Source organism: Eschrichtius robustus, chromosome 7, assembly GCF_028021215.1.
Source record: "Eschrichtius robustus isolate mEscRob2 chromosome 7, mEscRob2.pri, whole genome shotgun sequence".
NCBI classification, from domain to species: Eukaryota; Metazoa; Chordata; class Mammalia; order Artiodactyla; family Eschrichtiidae; genus Eschrichtius; species Eschrichtius robustus.
The window spans coordinates 133,366,196-133,388,314 of NC_090830.1; the positions used below are offsets into that span (position 1 = coordinate 133,366,196).

The 22,119-nt window shown below is 42.2% G+C and overlaps 1 protein-coding gene across 1 annotated transcript in view; it reads right to left on the reverse strand.

The window, feature by feature from the left end:
* Window positions 1-22,119, reverse strand: part of ADAM12 (ADAM metallopeptidase domain 12) — a 388,450-nt gene that overhangs the window by 5,833 nt on the left and 360,498 nt on the right. The window contains exon 22 of the mRNA XM_068548756.1: window positions 2,844-2,962. Within this exon, the coding sequence (XP_068404857.1) occupies window positions 2,844-2,962 (119 nt within the window). The remainder of the gene's footprint in view (window positions 1-2,843; window positions 2,963-22,119) is intronic.

The window sequence follows — 22,119 nt, forward strand, 5'->3', positions numbered from 1 at the left end:
TTTAAAAAGAGAGCCTTCCCCAGAGGATCTAAACAGACATTTCTCCAAAGAAGACACACAGCTGGCCAAAAAGCACATGACAAGATGCTCAACGTCACTAATTATCAGAGAAATGTAAATCAAAACTACAATGAGGTATCACCTCACACCGGTCAGAATGGCCATCACCAAAAAAATCTACAAACAAATGCTGGAGAGGGTGTGGAGAAAAGGGAACCCTCCTACACTGTTGGTAGGAGTGTAAATTGGTGCAGCCACTATGGAGAACAGTATGGAGGTTCCTTAAAAAACTAAAAACAGAGTTGCCATATGATCTAGCAATCCCACTCCTGCTCATATATCTATCTATCTGGAGAAAACCATAATTCGAAAAGATACATGCACCCCAATGTTCATTGCAGCACTATTCACAACAGCCAAGACGTGGAAGCAACCTACATGTCCGTCGACACAGGAATGGATAAAGATGATGTGGTTATATACACAATGGAATACCACTCAGCCATAAAAAAGCATGAAATGCCATTTGCAGCCACACGGATGGACCTACAGATTATCATACTAAGCGAAGTAAGCCAAAGACAAATATCATCTGATATCACTTATGTGTGGCATCTAAAATATGGCACAAGTGAACTTATCTACAAAACCAAAAAGACTCACGGAGAACAGACTTGTGGTTTCCAAGGGGGAGGGAGGGTGGGAGAGAGAAGGGGGAGTTTGGGGTTAGCAGATACAAACTATTATATGTAGAATGGATAAACAAACAACAAGGTCCTACTGAATATTCAATATCCTATGATAAACCACAATGGAAAGAATATATGTATAACTGAATCATCCTGCTGTACAGCAGAAATTAACGTTGTAAATCAACTATACTTCAATAAAATAAAAAAGAGAGGCCCTTCCCCTCTTCATGTCCATGTAAAGTGGTGTTTTTTCCTTTTGAACAAGAAAAGTAACTTCAAGATCAGTGTACAAACCACAGTGAAATAATTAGGATGCTCTGCAGTTTTTCTGTACTTGTGTAGTCGGGAATTAAACCACTGTCCTGACCCTTTGACCGGCTTTATCTGAGCTATATTAGGCAGCTATCTCTTTCGTGGGCCAAACATTTTTCCTAAGAGCTGTAATGAAATCACGAGTGTGTGCGTTTCCCTTCAGAGATGCTGAATTATTACTGAACCCAGGGCCTGGCCAACACCTACCTTTGGTTCTTTGGAGCTCACAAAGCAAGCTGCCTGCGAAGGGGGTATATGTTTTGGCTGAGGGTTTAACCCATCTGTGTGCTGGTAAATGTTTAACTACCCACCACAGGGGGGAAGGAGGAGGGCCTGATCTATAGCGTTTGCTGATTTCCATGGTATAAATACTCATGCTCCCAACATGATGTGGCTGAACATGGAAGAGATGTGCAGTGGCCACCATGGCATAGCATTTTCATCACACAGGAATGGCAGATACAGTAATCTCAAGAATGTGGGTTGCGAGAACTACCATATGACCCAGCAATCCCACTACTGGGCATATACCCTGAGAAAACCATAATTCAAAAAGACACATGCACCCCAATGTTCACTGCAGCACTATTTACAATAGCCAGGACATGGAAGCAACCTAAGTGTCCATCAACAGATGAATGGATAAAGAAGATGTGGCACATATATACAATGGAATATTACTCAGCCATAAAAAGAAACGAAATTGAGTTATTTGTAGTGAGGTGGATGGACCTAGAGTCTGTCCTACGGAGTGAAGTAAGTCAGAAAGAGAAAAACAAATACCATATGCTAACACATATATATGGAATCTAAAAGAAAAAATAAAATGCTTCTGAAGAACCTAGGGGCAGGACAGGAATAAAGACACAGACGCAGAGAATGGACTTGAGGCCACGGGGAGGGGGAAGGGGAAGCTGGGACGAAGTGAGAGAGTGGCATGGACATATATACACTACCAAATGTAAATAGATAGATAGCTAGTGGGAAGCAGCTGCATAGCACAGGGAGATCAGCTCAGTGCTTTGTGTCCACCTAGAGGGGTGAGATAGGGAGGGTGGGAGGGAGACGCAAGAGGGAGGGGATATGGGGATATAGGTATACGTATAGCTGAGTTACTTTGTGATACAGCAGAAACTAATAGTTCTTGCAAAGCAGTGTGGGCTGGCTCCAGCACACCACTGGGTTAAACCTCCCTGCCCAAGTCCAGATTCAGGGCTGTGCCTTCCTCATCCCCTGGGGGAGGGCGTAGGAGATGACCACAGCTGCAGCTCAGTCTTCAAAGGTGATTGATTCCTTTTGCCGGCCGAGGGGGAAGCTCCCACTTACCCCCGCCCAGCAGCTTCTTTAGCCTGACTTCTTACATTCCCCCTTATTTCATCCATGACCCTCCAACCTCACCTCGTTTCTCGGGATCCCAGGGCTTGGGCAGAGGCCATCAAGGTCCAAGTGGGGTTTCTGGAGGTAGGTGTCCAGCCTTCATAATATCGCACCACTTGCTGGCTTTCTCTCCTTTGGGGGGGGCATGGCCCAGCCCAGATCAACAGCCACAGCTTTGAGGGAGCTGTTCTACTTGATCTTGAGTCGATCTCATGGGTAGGCTGGGATCATTGCTACGAGTGACATGTGATGCCTACGATTATAGCTCCCTGCTGCTTCCTGCTTATTCTTTACATCCGCCCTCACGTGTGTTTTATATTGTTCCCAGGGGTGGGGCGTGCAGGACACACAGCCGCCACTGCCACCCCCATGTCCTCCTGTGGCTTGAGAAGCATGGCTCGGTGCAGCTGCGCCCACATAGTTTCGGGGAGAAAAAGAGGGACATGGGTGCATCACACCAACCTGATGGGCGCCAGGCGGAGCCCAGACTCCTGCTGTCCCAGGGTCCTGGCAAGCCGGGTTGTCCTGTTCAAAGGATCTGCAGGCAGAGGCTTCTGAGGAGGGTTTGGCTTACGAGTTCCCTGCAATAAAACCACAGGATTATGTCTGATCACCATCTCCGTGAACTCGGACAAGACACTGACCTCAGGAGCTGTTAGAGTCCCCTGGAGAGTGGGATAGGGAGAGGAGAGTGGTTAAGTTGCTACACAGCCCAAGTTTCACTTACTGTAAACTTTCTGAATACGATCCTCTAACCATACAGGTGTGGTGGTGGTGCGTGCGTGTGCGCGTGCGTGTGTGTGTGAGGGTGGGTGACCTGTGTTAAAGATTTAACCATAGCATCGTTTAGTTTCGTTTAGTCACTCAAATATGGGTCTTCAGCTGCCATGCTGTTCCCAGGCCTTGGAAGTATAGTTGATGCTGGTGTTTCTGGGCCAGCGTTACCCAGGGGATGTAAACTTTCCTGTGCTTTTAGGCTTCTTTTCAACTTATAAAGGCCTAACGTGAGAAGTTGGTGAAAATCTTTTCAAAGAACACATTCATTGCTTCAAATTTGCCAGAATCCCGTAACAGAACTTGTTCAGCTGTGGGCGAACCAGACAATGAAGGTGACCATCTTTCACCCATCAGTGTGGGGTCGGTAACATCCCTCCATGAAATACACAAAGGTTCTGCTACCAAAAGATTTTCTAATAGTTCGTTCAGAGAGTCACAAACTGGCTTGGAAAATGACACCCAGAAGGAAAACCCAAGACACCGTGGTTCGAGGGACAGATATTGTTCTGTAAGGAAGCTGATGGGGGCGGTGCTGTATCGACCAGAGGCCAGTGAGGGAGTTGGCAGTAGAAGGTGGGCAGAGCATGAACTTGGAGTATCTGCTCTGGGTTTTGTACAAATACCAATACTCTGGGACTCGTGCAAGTCACCTGACTTCTCTGAACCTCAACTTCTCTGTCTGTAAAGTGGGAGAAAACAAGACCCATCTCATAGCACTGTTATGAGGACTAAATAAAATAATGTATGGGAAGCTCCCAGAATATAGATAACAATGATTAAAAGTCACTTGTGGGACTTCCCTGGTGGCACAGTGGTTAAGGCTCCGCGCTCCCAATGCAGGGGGCCCGGGTTCGATCCCTGGTGGGGGAACTAGATCCCACATGCGTGCTGCAACTAAGAGCTTTCATGCCGCGACTAAGGAGCACACCTGCCGCAACTAAGACCGGGCACAACACCCCCCCCCCCCAATAAAAGGCACTTGTGTTCCTGGGGTCCCTTCCTTGGCTACTGTGAGAGTGGGGCTCACTGGAGCCAGGCTGGAAAGTCAGTGAGTGTTGATAACACTCTCTTTTGGGCCCAGGGTGAACATAGGCATCAAGGTACCACCTGCGCTGGTCCTTGGAGCATAGACGCACTCACACATGTACAGAAAGTCTGTAGGAAATCGTGCTAGAAACTCAAGGAAGACAGGACATCCTAATAAACAGATGACCTCATCCACTGTCATGGAACTCAGTTTTCCATACCTCCAGAATACTCAAGATGATTTAAACACATACGAGCTGAATTTCTCATAGTACTCATCCCACTAAAATTATATCTCCGCAGCAATCGGAGCTCAGTTAAAAGAAGGCGACAATATAGTCACAATTTAACGTAGCTTTGTAAAGCAAAGGAAGCTACCACAGGAGTCTGTCAACCACAGCTGTATGGAAAATACAGCAACTTGAAACAATGGGGAAACTGGGATAGGAAAGAGCCACCGAACAAGGAACAGACTTAAAAGTGCCATTTCTACATCAGCTCTCATTAATGGAAATATTAACAGCCTGTTGAATGTAAAATAGAACACAACCTTCACTAGAAATACAGACCATACAATGAGCACAAGCACCGAAGTCAGGACGTTTGTATATCCAACCAGGCTCTGCGCTTACAAGCTCTGAGAGCACACAAGTTATTTAACTTCCTTAAGTTGCACAGAGGAGATGATGTGAGGGTTCAGGGAGAGATTATCTATGAATCTCTTAGCATAGAGCCTGGCACACAGCGACCAATAAGTGTTAGCTGCTACTGCTTCACAACTACTATTATTGAAGAAGTGAATTTAACCATCTAAAAGCACCATAATCTTCCCAACAAACACTGGGTGATAAACCATGGCACTAAATCAAGCTCCATTTCCTATAAGGTGGTAGAAAACAATGAGCACGCTAATATGTGCAATGTAAAAATGAATGCACGCACCCACATTTGAGGATTAAATAATTCATTACTAAATGATATTAGTTTTGCCGCTAAGTATGAATAAATATCTAGCCTTGGTAGTAAAGACAATGTCAGGTTTTTATTACACGACTGGAGAAAAAGGGAGATGTATGTTACAGTGTATCACAATATATTTGGATTTATCATGGACGCTTAGGAGATAGGTTGGCCATTCATTCTGGTTTTGCCTGGGACATTCCCAATTTACGGCTGTGTTTTAATTTATTAATCATAGTCTTTCTCATGTGCCCTGGTTTAGAGGACAAATTATATGGTCACGATAGTGATAAAAGCCCAAACAGTTGAGATATTGATTGAAAGTTCTGATTCAAACCTGGGCTCAGCAGAGGCACCAATTCCCCTCCCTCCTGCCGTGCCCATGACATGGTTTTGATGGAAACATGAAACAGGTAGCTGCCTAGGTAAGATGCCAGCTTCCCACCAGGCCCAACTGGGACAAACTGGCATCATGGAACACCGGGGTTAGTCAAAGGTGATGTATCCTCCCTCCTCAGGGATCAGGCATGGAGCCCATGAAATATTTGGGTAGAAGCACCAGCTGCATGTGCCTTGACCTTGCAGAAAAGGGTGGGGCTTCCACACTCCCTTTTAGGCATTGCTCTTCAAGCTGCCTTTGCAAAACCTGAACCTGGGCTTTCCCAGTGACGTCCAATCCAGCCTGGCCACAAAGAGCCATGGGAATGGAGCTGAGGAATGACTCCAGGCCAAGTTGCTCACACTCAATAAACATTTCTTTAGATTGATTTTCATTTTAAACAAGGAAATGAGTTCAGACCCCCATTTCTCTTCCCTCTCAACTTCTAGGTACCGGAGAAAAATCGAGATCTGTTATTACATAGAGTTGTCTCATTTCTCCATTTTTCTGCTCATGTTTTAGCAATAGCCACATATTTAAAATATTATAGAGGGATGAGAACAAGTTTTTAGATCCAAATATAGCCCCTTGCTTTGATCATCACAGAGAATTCTCAGCTGTTATCTCCTGCATGATCAGCAAGAATAAGTGCATCCTGCTTATCCAGAGGGATCTCCCCAGGAAGACTGGGTGTTATCACAGGAAAACGCCAGAGATGCCACAGAGATCCCTGGTGAGCTCGTGCAGGGCCGGGGGGCAGCATAAACATTGCTCACCATCTGGCCCATCCCTGGCCCTGTAGAAATAGACACTTCACGATAACACCAAGGACAACTGGTTCTCTGGGAAATGCCTCAACTTCTTTTTACTCTTTATTCAGAAAAAGCAGGGGTCCCTTAAAGAGCACTTTTACACCTAGCTGGAAGATGTCCCTGGTCCCTTCTTTCTGAAACCACCTGAAAACAGTAAAGAAAATGCACAAGAAGGAGCAAAACTCCACCTCTGAGAAAAACGTATAGCCCCACATGAATATATGAGAAAAGGATGCAAAGTGTCCAGCAGGCTGGGCTGAGGAGAGACCACGGAAGGGACACCTGCGTGGCCAACCTGGTGAAATGCAGAGGGGGAGACATCCACCTTGCCTGCCAGGGATAAGAGTAGAGAGTGAGCAGATGATGTGTGTCAGGGCTGAAGGAGCAGCAGATGAGCCCAACCATCTGTGCACACCTGGAGCAGGGGAGGGGACCTGGCAGGGTCTCTGCTGAAATCAGGGGAGGCCAAACCACCACCATCCCTCAAAGCCCGCTGTCCCATGGTCCCCCATGAGGTGGGCAATTTGGAGGTGGCCCTGAGCTCTGACCTGGCCTTTCCCACAACTGTCCTGCAACTGGTCGTTTTTTCCAGGAAGACCTCGCTTCGTTTAAAGAGGAATTTAGATACATTAATCAAAACTACTGAAAGAAGGAAGGAAGGAACCATGATAAACAAAAGGCAAACTAAGAAGCCACTGGCAAAAATGTATACATAAGGACATGAAAAAGGAGCTGGCAAAAGTCAAGTGAAAAGGGAAAGGAAAAAAATAAAGCAACAATGCAAACCAAGGACCAAGACAGTACTGAACACAGTCAGGGCTGTGGGGACCAGCTTGAGGGAAATGAGGAGGAGTTCAACGGTAAATGACAAAGACCACAGACAAAGGTGATACAACATATACATAAATGGTGTCACTTAAGGGATCTGAAGAAATAGTAAAGAGAGAAAAGATACCCAGATTTATTTTGTAAAAACTTTTCTGGAAGAGTCAAGTCTATGGATTGAAAGTATACACTGTTTCCCTGGGTCAAATGAATCAGACTCATCAGAATTAAGACATAATTAATAGGATACAGAGTCATGTCACTTACAAGGGAAAAAGATATAAGCCAGCTTCTGATTTCTTCAGAGCAGATAGAGGAAGCATGCATCTAAGAGTTTCAGGGAAAGAAAGTGTGATCCATTAATTTTATGCCTAAACTATCATTGAAAAAATAAAGCAACAGCCAAGTGTCTTTGAACATACAAAATTCGGGGAATATACTTCCTAAGAGCTCTTCTGGAAGGAATTCTGGAAGTCCAATAGAATGAACTTCAGCCAGCCAGGAAAAGAATGGCTCAGTGGCAAGGAGATTAAGCACTAAATCCCTTCAATGTAGACCTAAGGGTAACAAAATTGTGGGAATTATGGCTACAAAACAGAAAGTAAATGTTATTAGCCATAATAATATAGACATTCTAGAACTAACCAAAGTTGGGAGGTGGATCATCCGTTTCCAGATATATGGCAGGCTGAGTTATTTTGACCTACCTTCTCTCTAAAATTGTTGGATAAAATGTATTTAATAGAAGAAATGGACAAATTCTTAGTAAGGTACAATCTCCCAAGACTGAATCAGGAGAAACAGAAAATATGAACAGACCAATCACAAGTACTGAAATTGAAACTGTGATTAAAAAACTTCCAACAAACAAAAATCCAGGACCAGATGGCTTCACAGGCGAAGTCTATCAAACACTGAAGAAGAGTTAACACCTATCCTTCTGAAACCCTTCCAAAAAATTGCAGAGGAAGGAACACTTCCAAACTCATTCTATGAGGCCACCATCACCCTGATACCAAAACCAGACAAAGATACCACAAAAAAAGAAAATTACAGACCAATATCACTGATGAACATAGACTCAAAAATCCTCAACAAGATACTAGCAAGCTGAATCCAACAACACATTAAAAGGATCATACACCATGATCAAGTGGCATTTATCCCAGGGATGCAAGGATTTTTCAATATCCACAAATCAATGATACACTATGTCAACAAACTGAAGAATAAAAACCATATGATCATCTCGATAGATGCAGAAAAAACTTTTGACAAAATTCAACACCGATTTATGATAAAAACTCTCCAGAAAGTGGATGTAGAGGGAACCTACCTCAACATAATAAAGGTCATATATGACAAACCTACAGCTAGCATAATACTCAAAGGGGGAAAGCTGAAAGCATTTCCTATAAGATCAGGAACAAGACAAGGATGTCCACTCTCACCACTTTTATTCAACATAGTTTTAGAAGTCCTGGCCATGGCAATCAGAGATGAAAAAGAAATAAAAGGAATCCAAATTGGCAAAGAAGAAGTAAAACTGTCCCTGTTTGCAGATGACATGATACTATACATAGAAAATCCTAAAGATGCTACCAGAAAACTACTAGAGCTCATCAATGAATTAGGTAAAGTTGCAGGATACAAAATTAATACACAGAAGTCTGTTGCATTTCTATACACTAACAGTAAAAGATCAGAAAGAGAAATTAAAGAAACAATCCCATTTACCATCACATCAAAAAGAGTATAAAATACCTAGGAATAAACCTACCTAAGGAGGCAACTACTCCAAAAACTATGACGCTGATGAGAGAAATCTTAGATGACACAAACAGATGGAAAGATATACCATGTTCTTGGATTGGAAGCGTCAATATTGCCAAAATGACTATACTACCCAAGGCAATCTACAGATTTAATGCAATCCCTATCAAATTACCAATGGCATTTTTCACAGAACTAGAACAAGAAAATTTTAAATTTGTATGGAGACACAAAAGACCCTGTACAGCCAAAGCAATCTTGAGAAAGAAAAACAGAGCTGGAGGAATCAGGTTCCCCGACTTCAGACTATACTACAAAGTTATAGTCATCAAAACAGTATGGTACTGGCACAAAACAGACATATAGATCAACGGAACAGGATAAAAAGTCCAGAAAGAAACACACGCAGCTATGGTCAATTAATCTATGACACAGGGGGCAAGACTATACAATGGAGAAAAGGTATTCTCTTCAGTAAATGGTGCTGGGAAAACTGGACAGCTACATGTAAAAAAATGAAATTAAAACATTCTCTAACAGCATAAACAAAAATAAACTCAAAATGGATTAAAGACCTAAATGTAAGACTGGATAGGCAGAACACACTTTGACATAAATCGCAGCAAAATCTTTTGTGATCCTTCTCCTAGAGTGATAGAAATAAAAAGAAAAATAAACAAACGGGACCTAATTAAACTCAAAAGCTTTTGTACAGCAAAGGAAACCATAAAGAGAATGAGAAGACAACCCACAGAGTGGGAGGAAATATTTTCAAATGATGTGACCGACAAGGGGTTAATCTCCAAAATTTACAAACAGCTCATGCGGCTCAATATCAAAAAAACAAACGACCCAATCAAAAAATGGGCAGAAGACCTAAACAGACATTTCTTCAAAGAAGATATACAGATGGCCAAGAGGCACATGAAAAGATGCTCAACATTACTAATTATTAGAGAAATGCAGATCAAAACTACAATGAGATATCACCTCACACCAGTCAGAATGGCCATCATCAAAAAGTCTACAGACAATAAATGCTAGAGAGGGTGTAGAGCAAAGGGAACCCTCTTACACTGTTGGTGGGAATGTAAATTGGTACAGCCGCTATGGAGAACAGTGGGGAGGTTCCTTAAAAAAACTAAAAATAGAGCTCCCATATGATCCAGCAACCCTACTCCAGGGCATATATCCCGAGAAAACCATGGTTCAAAAGGATACATGCACCCCAGTGTTCATTGCAGTGCTGTTTACAATAGCCAAGACATGGAAGCAACCTAAATGTCCATCAACAGATGAATGGATAAAGTTGTGGTACATATTTAAGATGGACTATTACTCAGCCATTAAAAAGAATGAAATTTGCAGCAACATGGATGGAACTGGGGACTATCATACTGAAGGAAGTCAGACAGAGAAAGACAAAAACCATATGATATCGCTTATATGCAGAATTAAAAAAAATTATATAAATGAACTTATTACAAAACAGAAACAGATTCACAGGCTTAGAGAACGAACTTACGGTTACCAGGGGTAAGGGTGGGTGGGGGAGGGATAGATTGGGAGGTTGGGATTGACATATACACACTACTATATATAAAATAGATAACCAACAAGGACCTACTGTATAGCACAAGGAACTCTGTTCAATATTCTGTAATAACCTTAATGGGAAAAGAACTTGAAAAAGAATAGATACACGTATATACATGTATAACTGAATCACTTTGCTGTACACCTGAAACTAACACAACATTGTTAATCAACTTTACCCCAACATAAAATAAAAAATTTAAAAAATAAAAATAACACTAATAACTCATTACATGTTAACATGAATAACATTTCTTAATGAAAAACTATAGTTTTTGATATAAAAATAAATTCAGTGAGGAAAAAAAAAAATTAAAATGTTTCTTTAAAAGCATCAAAGAGCTACAAGATAGCAAGATGTTATCAGGCCAACAACTAAGTGAAAGGAGAAGCCCAGAGGGGTAAGTAGTACACTGAAACTATCGGCATTTGCCAAATTAGGGAAACCTGGGTTTTGGTTTTGATACCCTTTTAAGGTGAGGGATGCAGGAGTCGAAGGTCAGCACCAGCCTCAGTTCAGTAGGGCACCATTCTCTTCCTGACCTCTCCTTGATAAAGCTGGGCCCTGCAAAGGACTGTACCTCAGGGTAAGAATGTTCTAGAAGTAAACACATACTACTGTCCATCCCTAGCAGACACAAGGAGAGTTCTCTTGGTGCTGGGCAGACCAACCTATAACCACAAATTGCTCCTGAGGACCTGAAGCTGACATCACATCATGTGGGTGGCTCCTAAGCCCTGAGCCATTTCAAGGGGCCTCAAGCTGGTGCTGCCCTGGGCACCTGACAGAGGCAAATTACACACTCTCTGGAGGAACGGACTTCATCCTAGACCTGAAAGAGCTCCCAGAGAATTTTCCAGAAAAGTAAGTAGCTCACAGTAAATGACCAAGCACCCAAAGAAGCAAGGAATCATGAGAGAGAGAGACAGAGAGAGAGCGAGCAATAAAAAAAACTCAGCAGTAACACACCCAAAGAGTTTAGATTTGGGAATTATTGGAACAAATTTTCCTACTGTATTTAAAATAAAAGACAAGCCTCATGCCTGAATAAGAACCAAAGAGAACGTCCAGAAACAAAAAGTAAAACACAGCTGAGTTTAAGTACACATTTTGTTATGCTTAGTTTCATACCATTTATATAAACTGAAAAACACAAAATACTATATATTTTCACAGATACCTATTTACCTAAAAATATTTGAAAAGTGCTATAGAAAATCAACACCAAACTTAGGACAGAGATTATACCTGGAGGGGGGCTGAGGTAGTCTATATTGTTTAATTTTTCCTGTTTTTTAAAAAAGAAATGTATGCATATTATATATCTGAAATTTAAATAGGTGTATACATAGAAAAACAGGTAACAATGGTTATTTCTATGTAGTATAAATATGGGTGAATTTTAGATCATTTTTACTTTTACATATTTTAAATACAGGTATTCCCCAATTTTTGAAAGTTTGCTTTACCTCACTTTTACAAAAGACCTACATTAGTACCTGTTTTCACTTAACTGAAAGAAATCCAAAGAGGATCTTTGCTTTTACAAAAACGGGCAAAAAGCAAAAAAAAGCTTTCAACGTTGTTTTGGGGCAGCAGCTGCTGTAGAGGCAGCTCACCCTGAGCAGAGGGAGGGGCCCCGCCACGCTCCTTCCCCGTGAGCATCAAGCTGCCAGGGCTTCGAACCGTGTCTGTGAGCATCTGTGCTTTATCGCGATTTATTTTTTGCATCCCTTAACAATATGTGTCCCAAGGTAATCGCTTCTTTACTTTATGCCATTTTGGCTTATGAAGGGTTTCACAGGAACGCTCTGCTTTCAGATAGCAGGGAAATCTGTATTTAAAATATTAACAATAACAGAATTAATTTTCTTTTTTATAAATTTAGTTTATTTTTGGCTGCATTGGGTCTTTGTTGCTGCGCGCAGGCTTTCTCAAATTGCAGCGAGCGGGGGCTACTCTTCGTTTAGGTGCGCAGGCTTCTCATTGCGGTGGCTTCTCTTATTGAGGAGCATGGGCTCTAGGCACGTGGGCTTCAGTAATTGTGGCACACGGGCTTAGTTGCTCCGTGGCATGTGGGATCTTCCCGGACCAGGGCTTGAGCCCATGTCCCCTGCATTGGCAGGCAGATTCTTAACCACTGTGCCACCAGGGAAGCCCCAGAATTAATTTCAATCTTTGGGCCAAAGGAGAAAACAAAAGAGAAAACATAGACTATTTAAAAATTATAAATATGGAAAACACTACAAATTAGAGTAAGTACAGACAGAGCAGTGTTTGGGAAATTCCTAGACTTACATGCCGTGTAATCAAGTATGAATAAAAGTATGAATAAAAATGAAATAATGATCTAAGAAGTTAGAGAAAGAAAATAAACCTAAAGATGGAAGTGATAAAGATAAAAGCAGAAAATAATTAGTAAAATAAAAAATTAATTACTATCATTTAGCAAAGACATTACAGACATTCTAATAATGTTAGATATTTTCATTTAATTATCACAAAGTCCAATGAGAGAGATACTATCTCAGATTTGTAGAGGGGAAATGAAAGTAATGAAAGTAATGTTTCTGTGGTCTAACAATAGTAAAAGGAAAGTCATATATAAAATCTAGAGCTGGTTCTTTGGGGGTAGGAGGAGTTGAGGAGAAACCAGGTAAATCTAATAAATAAAAGATAAGCCAGTAATGGACAAATAAGTACACAAATACAATGAACAGTGTTGAGGATTAGTTAGGTGGTCATCTAGAAAAATAAAGTTGGATTCCTACTTCATTTTATACACTAAAGAGCAGATGGGTCAAATATTTAAATGTGAAGAAAAGATCATGAAGGTATAAGAAATAGAAAAACATACTTGTAATCTTTGGGTAGACAAGCCTTTCTAAACATGACAATAAAAAGTGGCAAAGGAGGGGCTTCCCTGGTGGCGCAGTGGTTGAGAATCTGCCTGCCAATGCAGGGGACACGGGTTCGAGCCCTGGTCTGGGAAGATCCCATATGCCGCGGAGCAACTAGGCCCGTGAGCCACAACTACTGAGCCTGCGCGTCTGGAGCCTGTGCTCCGCAACAAGAGAGGCCATGAAAGTGAGAGGCCCGCGCACCGCGATGAAGAGTGGCCCCCGCTTGCCGCGACTAGAGAAAGCCCTTGCACAGAAACGAAGACCCAACACAGCCAAAAACAAATAAATTAAAACAAAAAACAAAACAAAACAAAACTATGTAAACTTTGATCTTTATAAAAAAAAAAAGTGGCAAAGGAGGCGACAACACAGTTTATGAAAAAGGGAAAAAAACAAATGGATTTTAAACCTGTGAAAAGATCCTCCATCTCATTTTTAGGAAGAAAAATGTAGATACTTTTTTTTCCAACCTGTCATGTTGGCAAAGATAACAAAATCTCTGAACGCACTATATTGGTGAAGACTTTGGGAACAGAAATTGGGACGACTCCTTTAGAAGCATTTCTGCCTCATCTACCAAATTTCTAAATGCATATGGCCTTTGATCAGCAATTGTGCTCCCAGGAATTTATCCCACGTCCATCGTCATGCATCGGCCCAAGGTACCTGGGCAAGAATACGCCTGTTTGAAGTAGCAAATGATTGGAAACCACCCATGTGGCCATCAGTAAGGGACAGGTTAAAGAATTTACAGTGTGGTTCTACCATGAAATACTACACAGCCAGTGAAAAGGATGAGGTGGATCTGGAATAACCAAAGTGGAAAGAAGTACAGATTGTGCTGCCATTTGAATCCAAAATAAGGATCTAAGGTTTGAAATAAGAGTGATAGCAAGGTGATGGTTGCTGAAGATGCGTGACGGGCGGCCAGGTTTCACTGTACCTTCCTCTCCAATTTTGAGTGTCTGAAATTTCCAAATTTTCCATAATCTCTCACTCTGCAGAGAGAGACAGGTAGAAGAGACTTTTCACTGTATTCTAAATTACATTTTACAAAAGCCTAGTAGCAATGATTGCTCCTGGGAAGGGAGCCTGGTGACAAAGGTGGGAGAGAGACTGTTTTCTGAATAACCCTTTACACTGATGGAATTTTTTACTTATAGGCATCCATTGCCTGTTACGAAATATAAAGGTAAAGTATCAGGCATCCATTTTTTTCATGTACAATCTGGGTGTTTATAATAACAGAAGTGAGTGGAAAACAAACATGCCGTTGAATACTGTGATGAGTTAAACAGCTTCCCTCTGAAGTTATTTCTCTCCAGGGAGATAAGGGTGCTTCCACGTGCAGTACCTTTAGAGACATCAGTGGGTTTGTCATGTAAATATTAGTGTATTTTCTACAACACTGCATTTCTTGTGGTTGTACTGTTACTGGTATAAAGTCAAGTGCCTTCAATGCTATAGGCTCAGAAATTTTTCTTAAACTGATTTCATGTCCTATGCAAGTGTTTTCTACAACCTGCATGACTAGTACTTTGTAAAACTTGTTTATGCTTCAATTGTACATAGTATTTTTTAAAGAAATGTATTTTTATTTAGATGCCTTCAAAGTTGAATTCCTCTGTGTGAAGCATTGTAAAATGATACATTTCTCTTTTGAGTATCATTACGGTTGTACAAAGGTTTTCACTGGTTCTGTATTTCTACAGTTACTGACAAGCATGTAACACTGACTTTATCCTACATATAGTTGGCGTTTCAAATAAATGGCTTGGATAGAGAAAAAAAATCAGTGTATCATATGAAACCCAAAAAATTTTAGCTGAAGTTTCTGGAAGTACTGGGCAGGCAGAGGTTAGCAGGAGTCCAAAACCTTGGTAACTACACTTTACATTTATAGGCGTAAGTGGCTCAAATTTCTGCTAACTCATGACTCACTGATATGGCAGCCCCTCCCGCCCCCCCAGGGAGTAAGTGAGCCAGTGACAAGGCTTATTATTGACTACTGAAAACTCACATCAATTCAGCATATTTCCTACACGTCTACTGTGTTCAAGGGCCTGGGTTTAGGTGTACCTGGAGATGAATAACTCAGTCTTGTGCCTTCTGAAATGGGGCAGGACAGGTGTCCGGGTAACTCTGGGCTGAGGCAACAGGTGAGTACGGAGGCCCCTGAGAGGACTGCAGAAAGGGTCAGGAGGAGGGGGTCTCAGAGAACACCTGGGCAAAAGGGTGAAATCTGGGGAGCAGAGAGAAGGCACAGAGGACGCTTCCCAGCACGTTTTCTCAGTTATTAGCTTTAGGTTTCCCTGTAGTCACGAAGGCTTTTATAATGATTAGTTTTCTTGTATTTCATCTCACTTCCTTGGGAGAACATCTTGGCGAATGGATTCTTGCGAGTGCTGGTTTAAGTATCGGACACCCACACAGGTCACAAGGGTGCAAATCCTTTTTCAAATCCATTCAGATACTGAATTCATTCTGTTGAAGGTGACTTTGAAAGTTTGGGCTCAACCTCAGAGCGACCAGCTATCACCTGATGGTTCCTAAATCATGGTCTAAATTAATTTTTTTTTGCTCCTATTTATATCCTTATAAAGCATTTATGAATGAGTAGTTATTGCTCACGAATAAGAGCCTGTGTTAATTGTTCATCACTCTTTGTGTGGTTTGGGAGAGGGAGGGCTCCTTGAAATAGCTCTCCCCCGCTCCCTCTGAGGCTACTTAAGCCAAGTCTGATTGCTCTACAGTGTTAGAAGAGACGTACAAGATTGGCCAGTCTTGTTTTACAAAATACGGTGTGTTGTACGTTCTACAGACACAGGTAAGGTGTGGATGAGGAGAAATGTCATGTTTGTCAGAAACGCTGAACTGAAAATCTCCACCTCTCCAAAAAATCCACGGAGGATTTTTCATTTAAGATGCTGCGAATATCCGGAATGCAATGCAACTACTGCTATGGTTCTGAACAAGGGCTGGTTCCAAGAAAGACAATATTAGACAAGAATGGCTGGAGTATGATGCTGTTACAAGCAAAAGCAAAGAGAAATGCAAGACTTTCTCGTTACAGTCTGAGGCTCTGCACGATGCCAGAAGGTACCCCCCGCACTTCACCTTTATCTCTGTGGCAAATGAATTAAAGGTCATAAAGGCAGCTAGTGATCTGACACATGCTCACCATCCTAGTCTTCTGCAGTTTCTGCCTCCCTCCCCTCTCTCCATCCACCTGCTCGGGCACCCATTTTAAGACTGCAGGTGGAGAACATGGGTTTGAGCCCTGGCTCTCCTGCTCTGGGGGGTCTTGCTATTTAGCCTCACTTTGCCTTGTCTCCTCCTCTGTAAAATGGGGCTGTTGGCAGTATCCGCCTCCTAGGCCTCCTCGAGAGCATTAGAAATGCCTGCAAAGTGCTTAGCCCGGGAGCACCAGCCACATAACTGGCGCTCAGTACGTGCTCGCTATTTTATAACAATTCAAAACACAGCTGAGAAGCTCCTTATACCAAAACACTTAGTAAAATAACTCCAACACACATAGGCATTTCTAGACCACTTGGTTATAAGAATAAAAATAGAAATTAATTCTGCCGTTGCTGAAATTTCTGCAGCACAGACCAGTTGTGCCAGAAATAGGGTTGGAAAATATTCTCACAGGCCCATCTGCTGTCTCAGGAAAGGACTTTAATTCAGCAAAAATCAATCTAAGAGACAGATGCGGTCGTCGTTTTTTGCTTCCTATTGTTCTAGTGAAGAAGCTAATCTGACTGGAAAAACAATCTTAACCAGTCATGTCAGTAGTATAACTCACTGATAAGATTCTACGGAGAAAAAGCACGTCCTAACGTTTTCCAGGAAACTAAGGGCTTAAAAAAATAAAACAGTCCAGATCAAGTATGACCACACATCAGCACGTATAGTTCAAATGCCATTTTAAGGGGCAAACCTTAACAAAAATACAGATAAATGCTAAGTGATGCTTTCATGCGATTTTTACATGTTAGAAGAATGGCCCATCTACGGATTGAAGGTGCCACTTACACTCCCATTAGAGTCATGGCACATTTCAGACTGACAGCAGAAAACTGCGTTTCGATCTCCAACTTCTTAGCACAGCCGTCTCTAGACATAATTCTGTGAGCAGAGAAATCTGTTTCGTAGATGTGACATTGAACGTGTTTTTATTTAAACTTTAAATAAAACTTTAAATGAATGAATGAAGCCTATTAATTATAATAAACTGCGTAAAGGATTTCAGTTTGCCACATCCTAGAAATTTAACGAAACTCCCAGAGTTTGTCCCCGATCCTTTCCTTTTCTCATCTGGGAATAAAGTTAGGCACACTGGTGTTGGTGGGTGAGAATGTCACCTGAATGTCTTCACATTTTCTAGTCTTTTGAGTCACACTTATTTTTAAATTCATATTTAGTAACTTGAGACCCTCTCTTGTGTGATGGTATCAGGGTCCCTGGGTGGTGTCTGTGTTGGGGGGCTGCGCCTGCCACCTCCCACCCTGGGCTCCTCCAGGCTGCTGTCTGTCTGGGTCCTCTCCCTGCAGCTCAGGCCTGCTTCTGCAGGAGGCCGTCGTCCCCCTGCACACGTGCCCCTGGTGAGACTGCAGCCTCTCCTTCATCTGCCGACCAACTCAAGACCGGCACGAGGCCGCGATGGTTAGCCCCCCGCACTGAGGTTTGGGGATGTACGGGCAGAAAAGGGAAACGTAAAACTCGGTGTCCGATGTTATTTCTCCTAGAGTCGCTGGCTCGGCCCAGTGCTTCTCGGGCCCCCTTCCCTCCCGGAAGTCAAGTCGGTTGACTTTACAAACGATGTCTGGGGTGAGGGAAAGTGATCCTTTCGCTCTATGAAGCACAGCTCTTGAGCTCACGTGCCCCCATCTCTCCCCCTACCTGGGCGTCAGAGCTCAGGCCTGCTGCCCGAAGATGCCCCTCCAGAATTCTGCTCAAGACACGTGTTCGGTGTGCATGTGTATTTCCTCCCCTTATTATACATTACTCTTTAAAAAACGATCATACAGTAAAATTGACTTTTCTGGGGTACAAAGTTGGATGATTTTGAACACTTTTGTAATCAGAGAAAAAACATCTAAAATACCTTAAGATTAACCATCGTCAGAAAGCCTCTCAAAACCCTCTGGGATCCTTCTTTAGCCACTCCTGGAACTTGCCCTGTTTTCCTTTCCTCCTCTTTCCCTTCCAGAGCCTGAGATAAACTCTCTATCCAGCAGCTGTCAGTGCAGAAGACCTCCCCTGGTGCTTCTGTTGTGGCTTATAAGATGGAAATGGATGCTGGTCTGTCTGATCTCCTCATTTAAGGGCCCATTCCTGGTGGATTGCTAACCTAATATACAAGGTAGGGCAGGGCCAATGCAATGCCAAGCAGAGCAAAGATAGTCTGTCATGCTCCCTGCCTATGCACACAATTGTAGGTGACCACACACCCTGTGACCTCTGATTTTTTTCATCATTTTTCTAGCCTTTTCTCAAGCCCACACTTTGCCTTTCATGCTCAGGCTGTGGTTCAGGAGAACTTGGCAGCAGTCAGCTAAAAGCTAGATGAATACACTGAATTATTTTCCTCTAAAAGAGCTGACAGGATGAAAAGGAAATGAAAGTTCGTTTCCTCCATCAAGGCTGAGGAGTTAGTTTGAGAAGCTTGAGTTCCAAGGCTCATTTCCCCGAGAAGGAAATGGTAGCCCAGAAAGGCCCATTTGTGGACAAGAGAAGGAGTTGATTCAACTGTCCTTGATTTTTAAAAATCACACAGAACATTTGATGGAAAGATCAAACATTTTCTATAAAGAACTAACTCACCCTTCAGATGTGAGGCCGACCACTATTGTGGTGTTTATGATAGCACTTTCCTTCCAGAAAGTGTAGATGGTAAGTCTGGATGAACAAAGCAGGGCTGGCCATGTAGCTGTGTGTCTGTCATGTCATGTGGGACAGGGCACTAGTTAATGCTAAAGTACAAAGTGTCAGTGGATTCAATCCGTGTTGCCGAACCAGAGCCACCTCCGAATAGGCACCGCACTTGCATGGAATTAATGCCAGTTCCCTGTGTGATGGGAGGGAAAGTGCGAGCTTAATCTGTATCATATGTCTCGGAAAAGCTCCAGACAGACAGACACCAGCCTGGAGTGAGAAGTGTGGATTTTTCAGTTACTAATGTTTAAAGGGTAACATTTCCTCAGTTTCATAAAACAGAATGAAGGCCTTTTTCGGGGCCTGTTTAAAGGAACTCTTGAAGGCGTCGCTTCTGTAGGCATTCACTGCTGGTAGGAAAAAAGACACCAGCAAGTAGAAATATCTTTCCTATTAGAGACAGTCCTAGTTTCACATGGTACACAGGCAAGCTGCTTAAACAGAGACAGGAAAAGCCTCAGTACCAGGGAATCCTTGGGGAAGCGGCTTATGGGCTCTGTGAATATCTGAAATTTGCATACAAAATATTGAGTAGTGGTGCATCTTCTGACGGTTCATAGCCTTCATCAGATTCTCAAATAAGTCCAGAAGAGTTTAGAAGGTGCCCACCCCTTCCACCAATGTAAATCCAAGACAGGTTCAAAACCAGTGTTGACAGAATGGTCAACAGACAACAAAATAAACAGAAGTTATAGGTGGATCTTAACTGACTGAAATGGGAGAGGACTTCGTAAGCACAAAAGGAATGGGCGAATTCACCAAAGATTAATAAATTAAATATTAAAAACTGGAATTCCTTTTATACCAAGAAATGGCATAAATAAATAAAACTGAAAGACAAATTAGATGTTTACAGTAAATTACTGGAAAAGGGTAAATATTCTTAACCCATTAAGAAAATGAACTCTAAAAAGAGGGAGGAGATATGTATATGTATAGCTGATTCACTTTGTTATAAAGCAGAAACGAACACACCATTGTAAAGCAATTATACTCCAATAAAGATGTTAAAAAAAAAACCTAACAAATCAGGAAGAAAAACTCTCTCTCACAGAGAAAAAAAATAGGCAAAGGATGGGAACAGACAACTTACAGAACAAATACAGTTAATAGCAGCTGTATGCTGGAGCCGGCTGTAACCAGCTCATGTCAGCTGATTCTCTACTTCTTGTTCAGTGACATCATGTTAATAACTTGAAATTGATCATGGTGGAGTTTTTACAGCAGAGAAATCACCTACAAATCAAGGCTTTTTTTTTTTTTTTTTGGACAGCCAATTTACCAGCACACCATTTGTTAATAGATATACAAAAAGCAGTTCAAGTGTCCTGGCAATCAAAGAAATGCAAAAAGAAATGAGATCTGGACAAGATGGAATAAGCACATTTCACCCTATTCCTCCTGCAAATTATAACAAAAAAGCCTGGAGAAAATTCATAAAGCAGCTGACACTCTAAAAGTTGCAGGAAAGTAAATGGACTGGCTAGGGACCTCAGAACTCAAGGAATGACCCAGTAGTGAGTCCTTGTTGTTTGTTTTCCCCTTCTTTATATTTCGGCCTGGGCTCTGGAGAGCCCCCCATCTGGAAATGCCAATAGCACTAGACACACACACACACACACACACACACACACACACACACACACACACACACACACACACACACACACACAAAAGCCTGCTATCTTTAGCTAAAAGAACAGGAGAAGGGTGACCCAGTAAGAGCAACATTTGACCATACCTGACCTTACTCTACCTCTGGGTGAGCACTAGGAAAAAGCCATGCCCTGCTGTCCCCACTGGGCACCACATCCTGGAGCTGGCAGAGCCCTGCTTTCCATCCCTCCTTGCAATAACAGACCTCATCTCTTCCCTGGAACAGAGACTGTGGATGGAATTTTTCAGTGGATTTCTCATCACCATAAAGGCCAGAAGGAAGCAGAACAACAGTTTTCAAATGTTGCAAGAATAAAACAGTTCACCCAGAATTCTATATCCATTGAAAATATTCTTCAGGAATAAAGGTGAAACAGACATTTTCAGATGAAGGAAAACTAAGAGAATTTGTCACCAGCAGACCTGCTTTCGAATGGCTAAATCGAATAGCTGAAGGAAGTTTTTTCAGACAGAAAGGAAATGATAACAGAAAGAAACCTGGAACATCAGAAGTGAAGAAAGAATGGAAAGGGTGACTATACGAGTAGATACTGTAAACCATTCTTCTTAAGTTTAAAAAATTATGCTTGGGCTTCCCTGGTGGCGCAGTGGTTGAGAATCTGCCTGCCAATGCAGGGGACATGGGTTTGAGCCCTGGTCTGGGAAGATCCCACATGCCGCGGAGCAACTAGGCCCGTGAGCCACAGCTACTGAGCCTGCGCGTCTGGAGCCTGTGCTCCGCAACAAGAGAGGCCATGAAAGTGAGAGGCCCGTGCACCGCGATGAAGAGTGGCCCCCGCTTGCCGCAACTAGAGAAAGCCCTCGCACAGAAACGAAGACCCAACACAGCCAAAAATAAATAAATAAATAAATTAATTAATTAATTAATTAAAAAAGAAAGTTTAAAAATAAAAAATTATCCTTGATGTTTGAAAGCAAAAGTGACAACATCTGAAGTGGTTCTCACTACATAAACGTAACACTTAAGACATCCATATCTTAAAGGGAGAGGGATAAAGGGACCTAAAAGGAGGTAAAGTTTTTACTTGAAGTGATGAAATATTGATACTAGTAGACTGTGATAAATTAT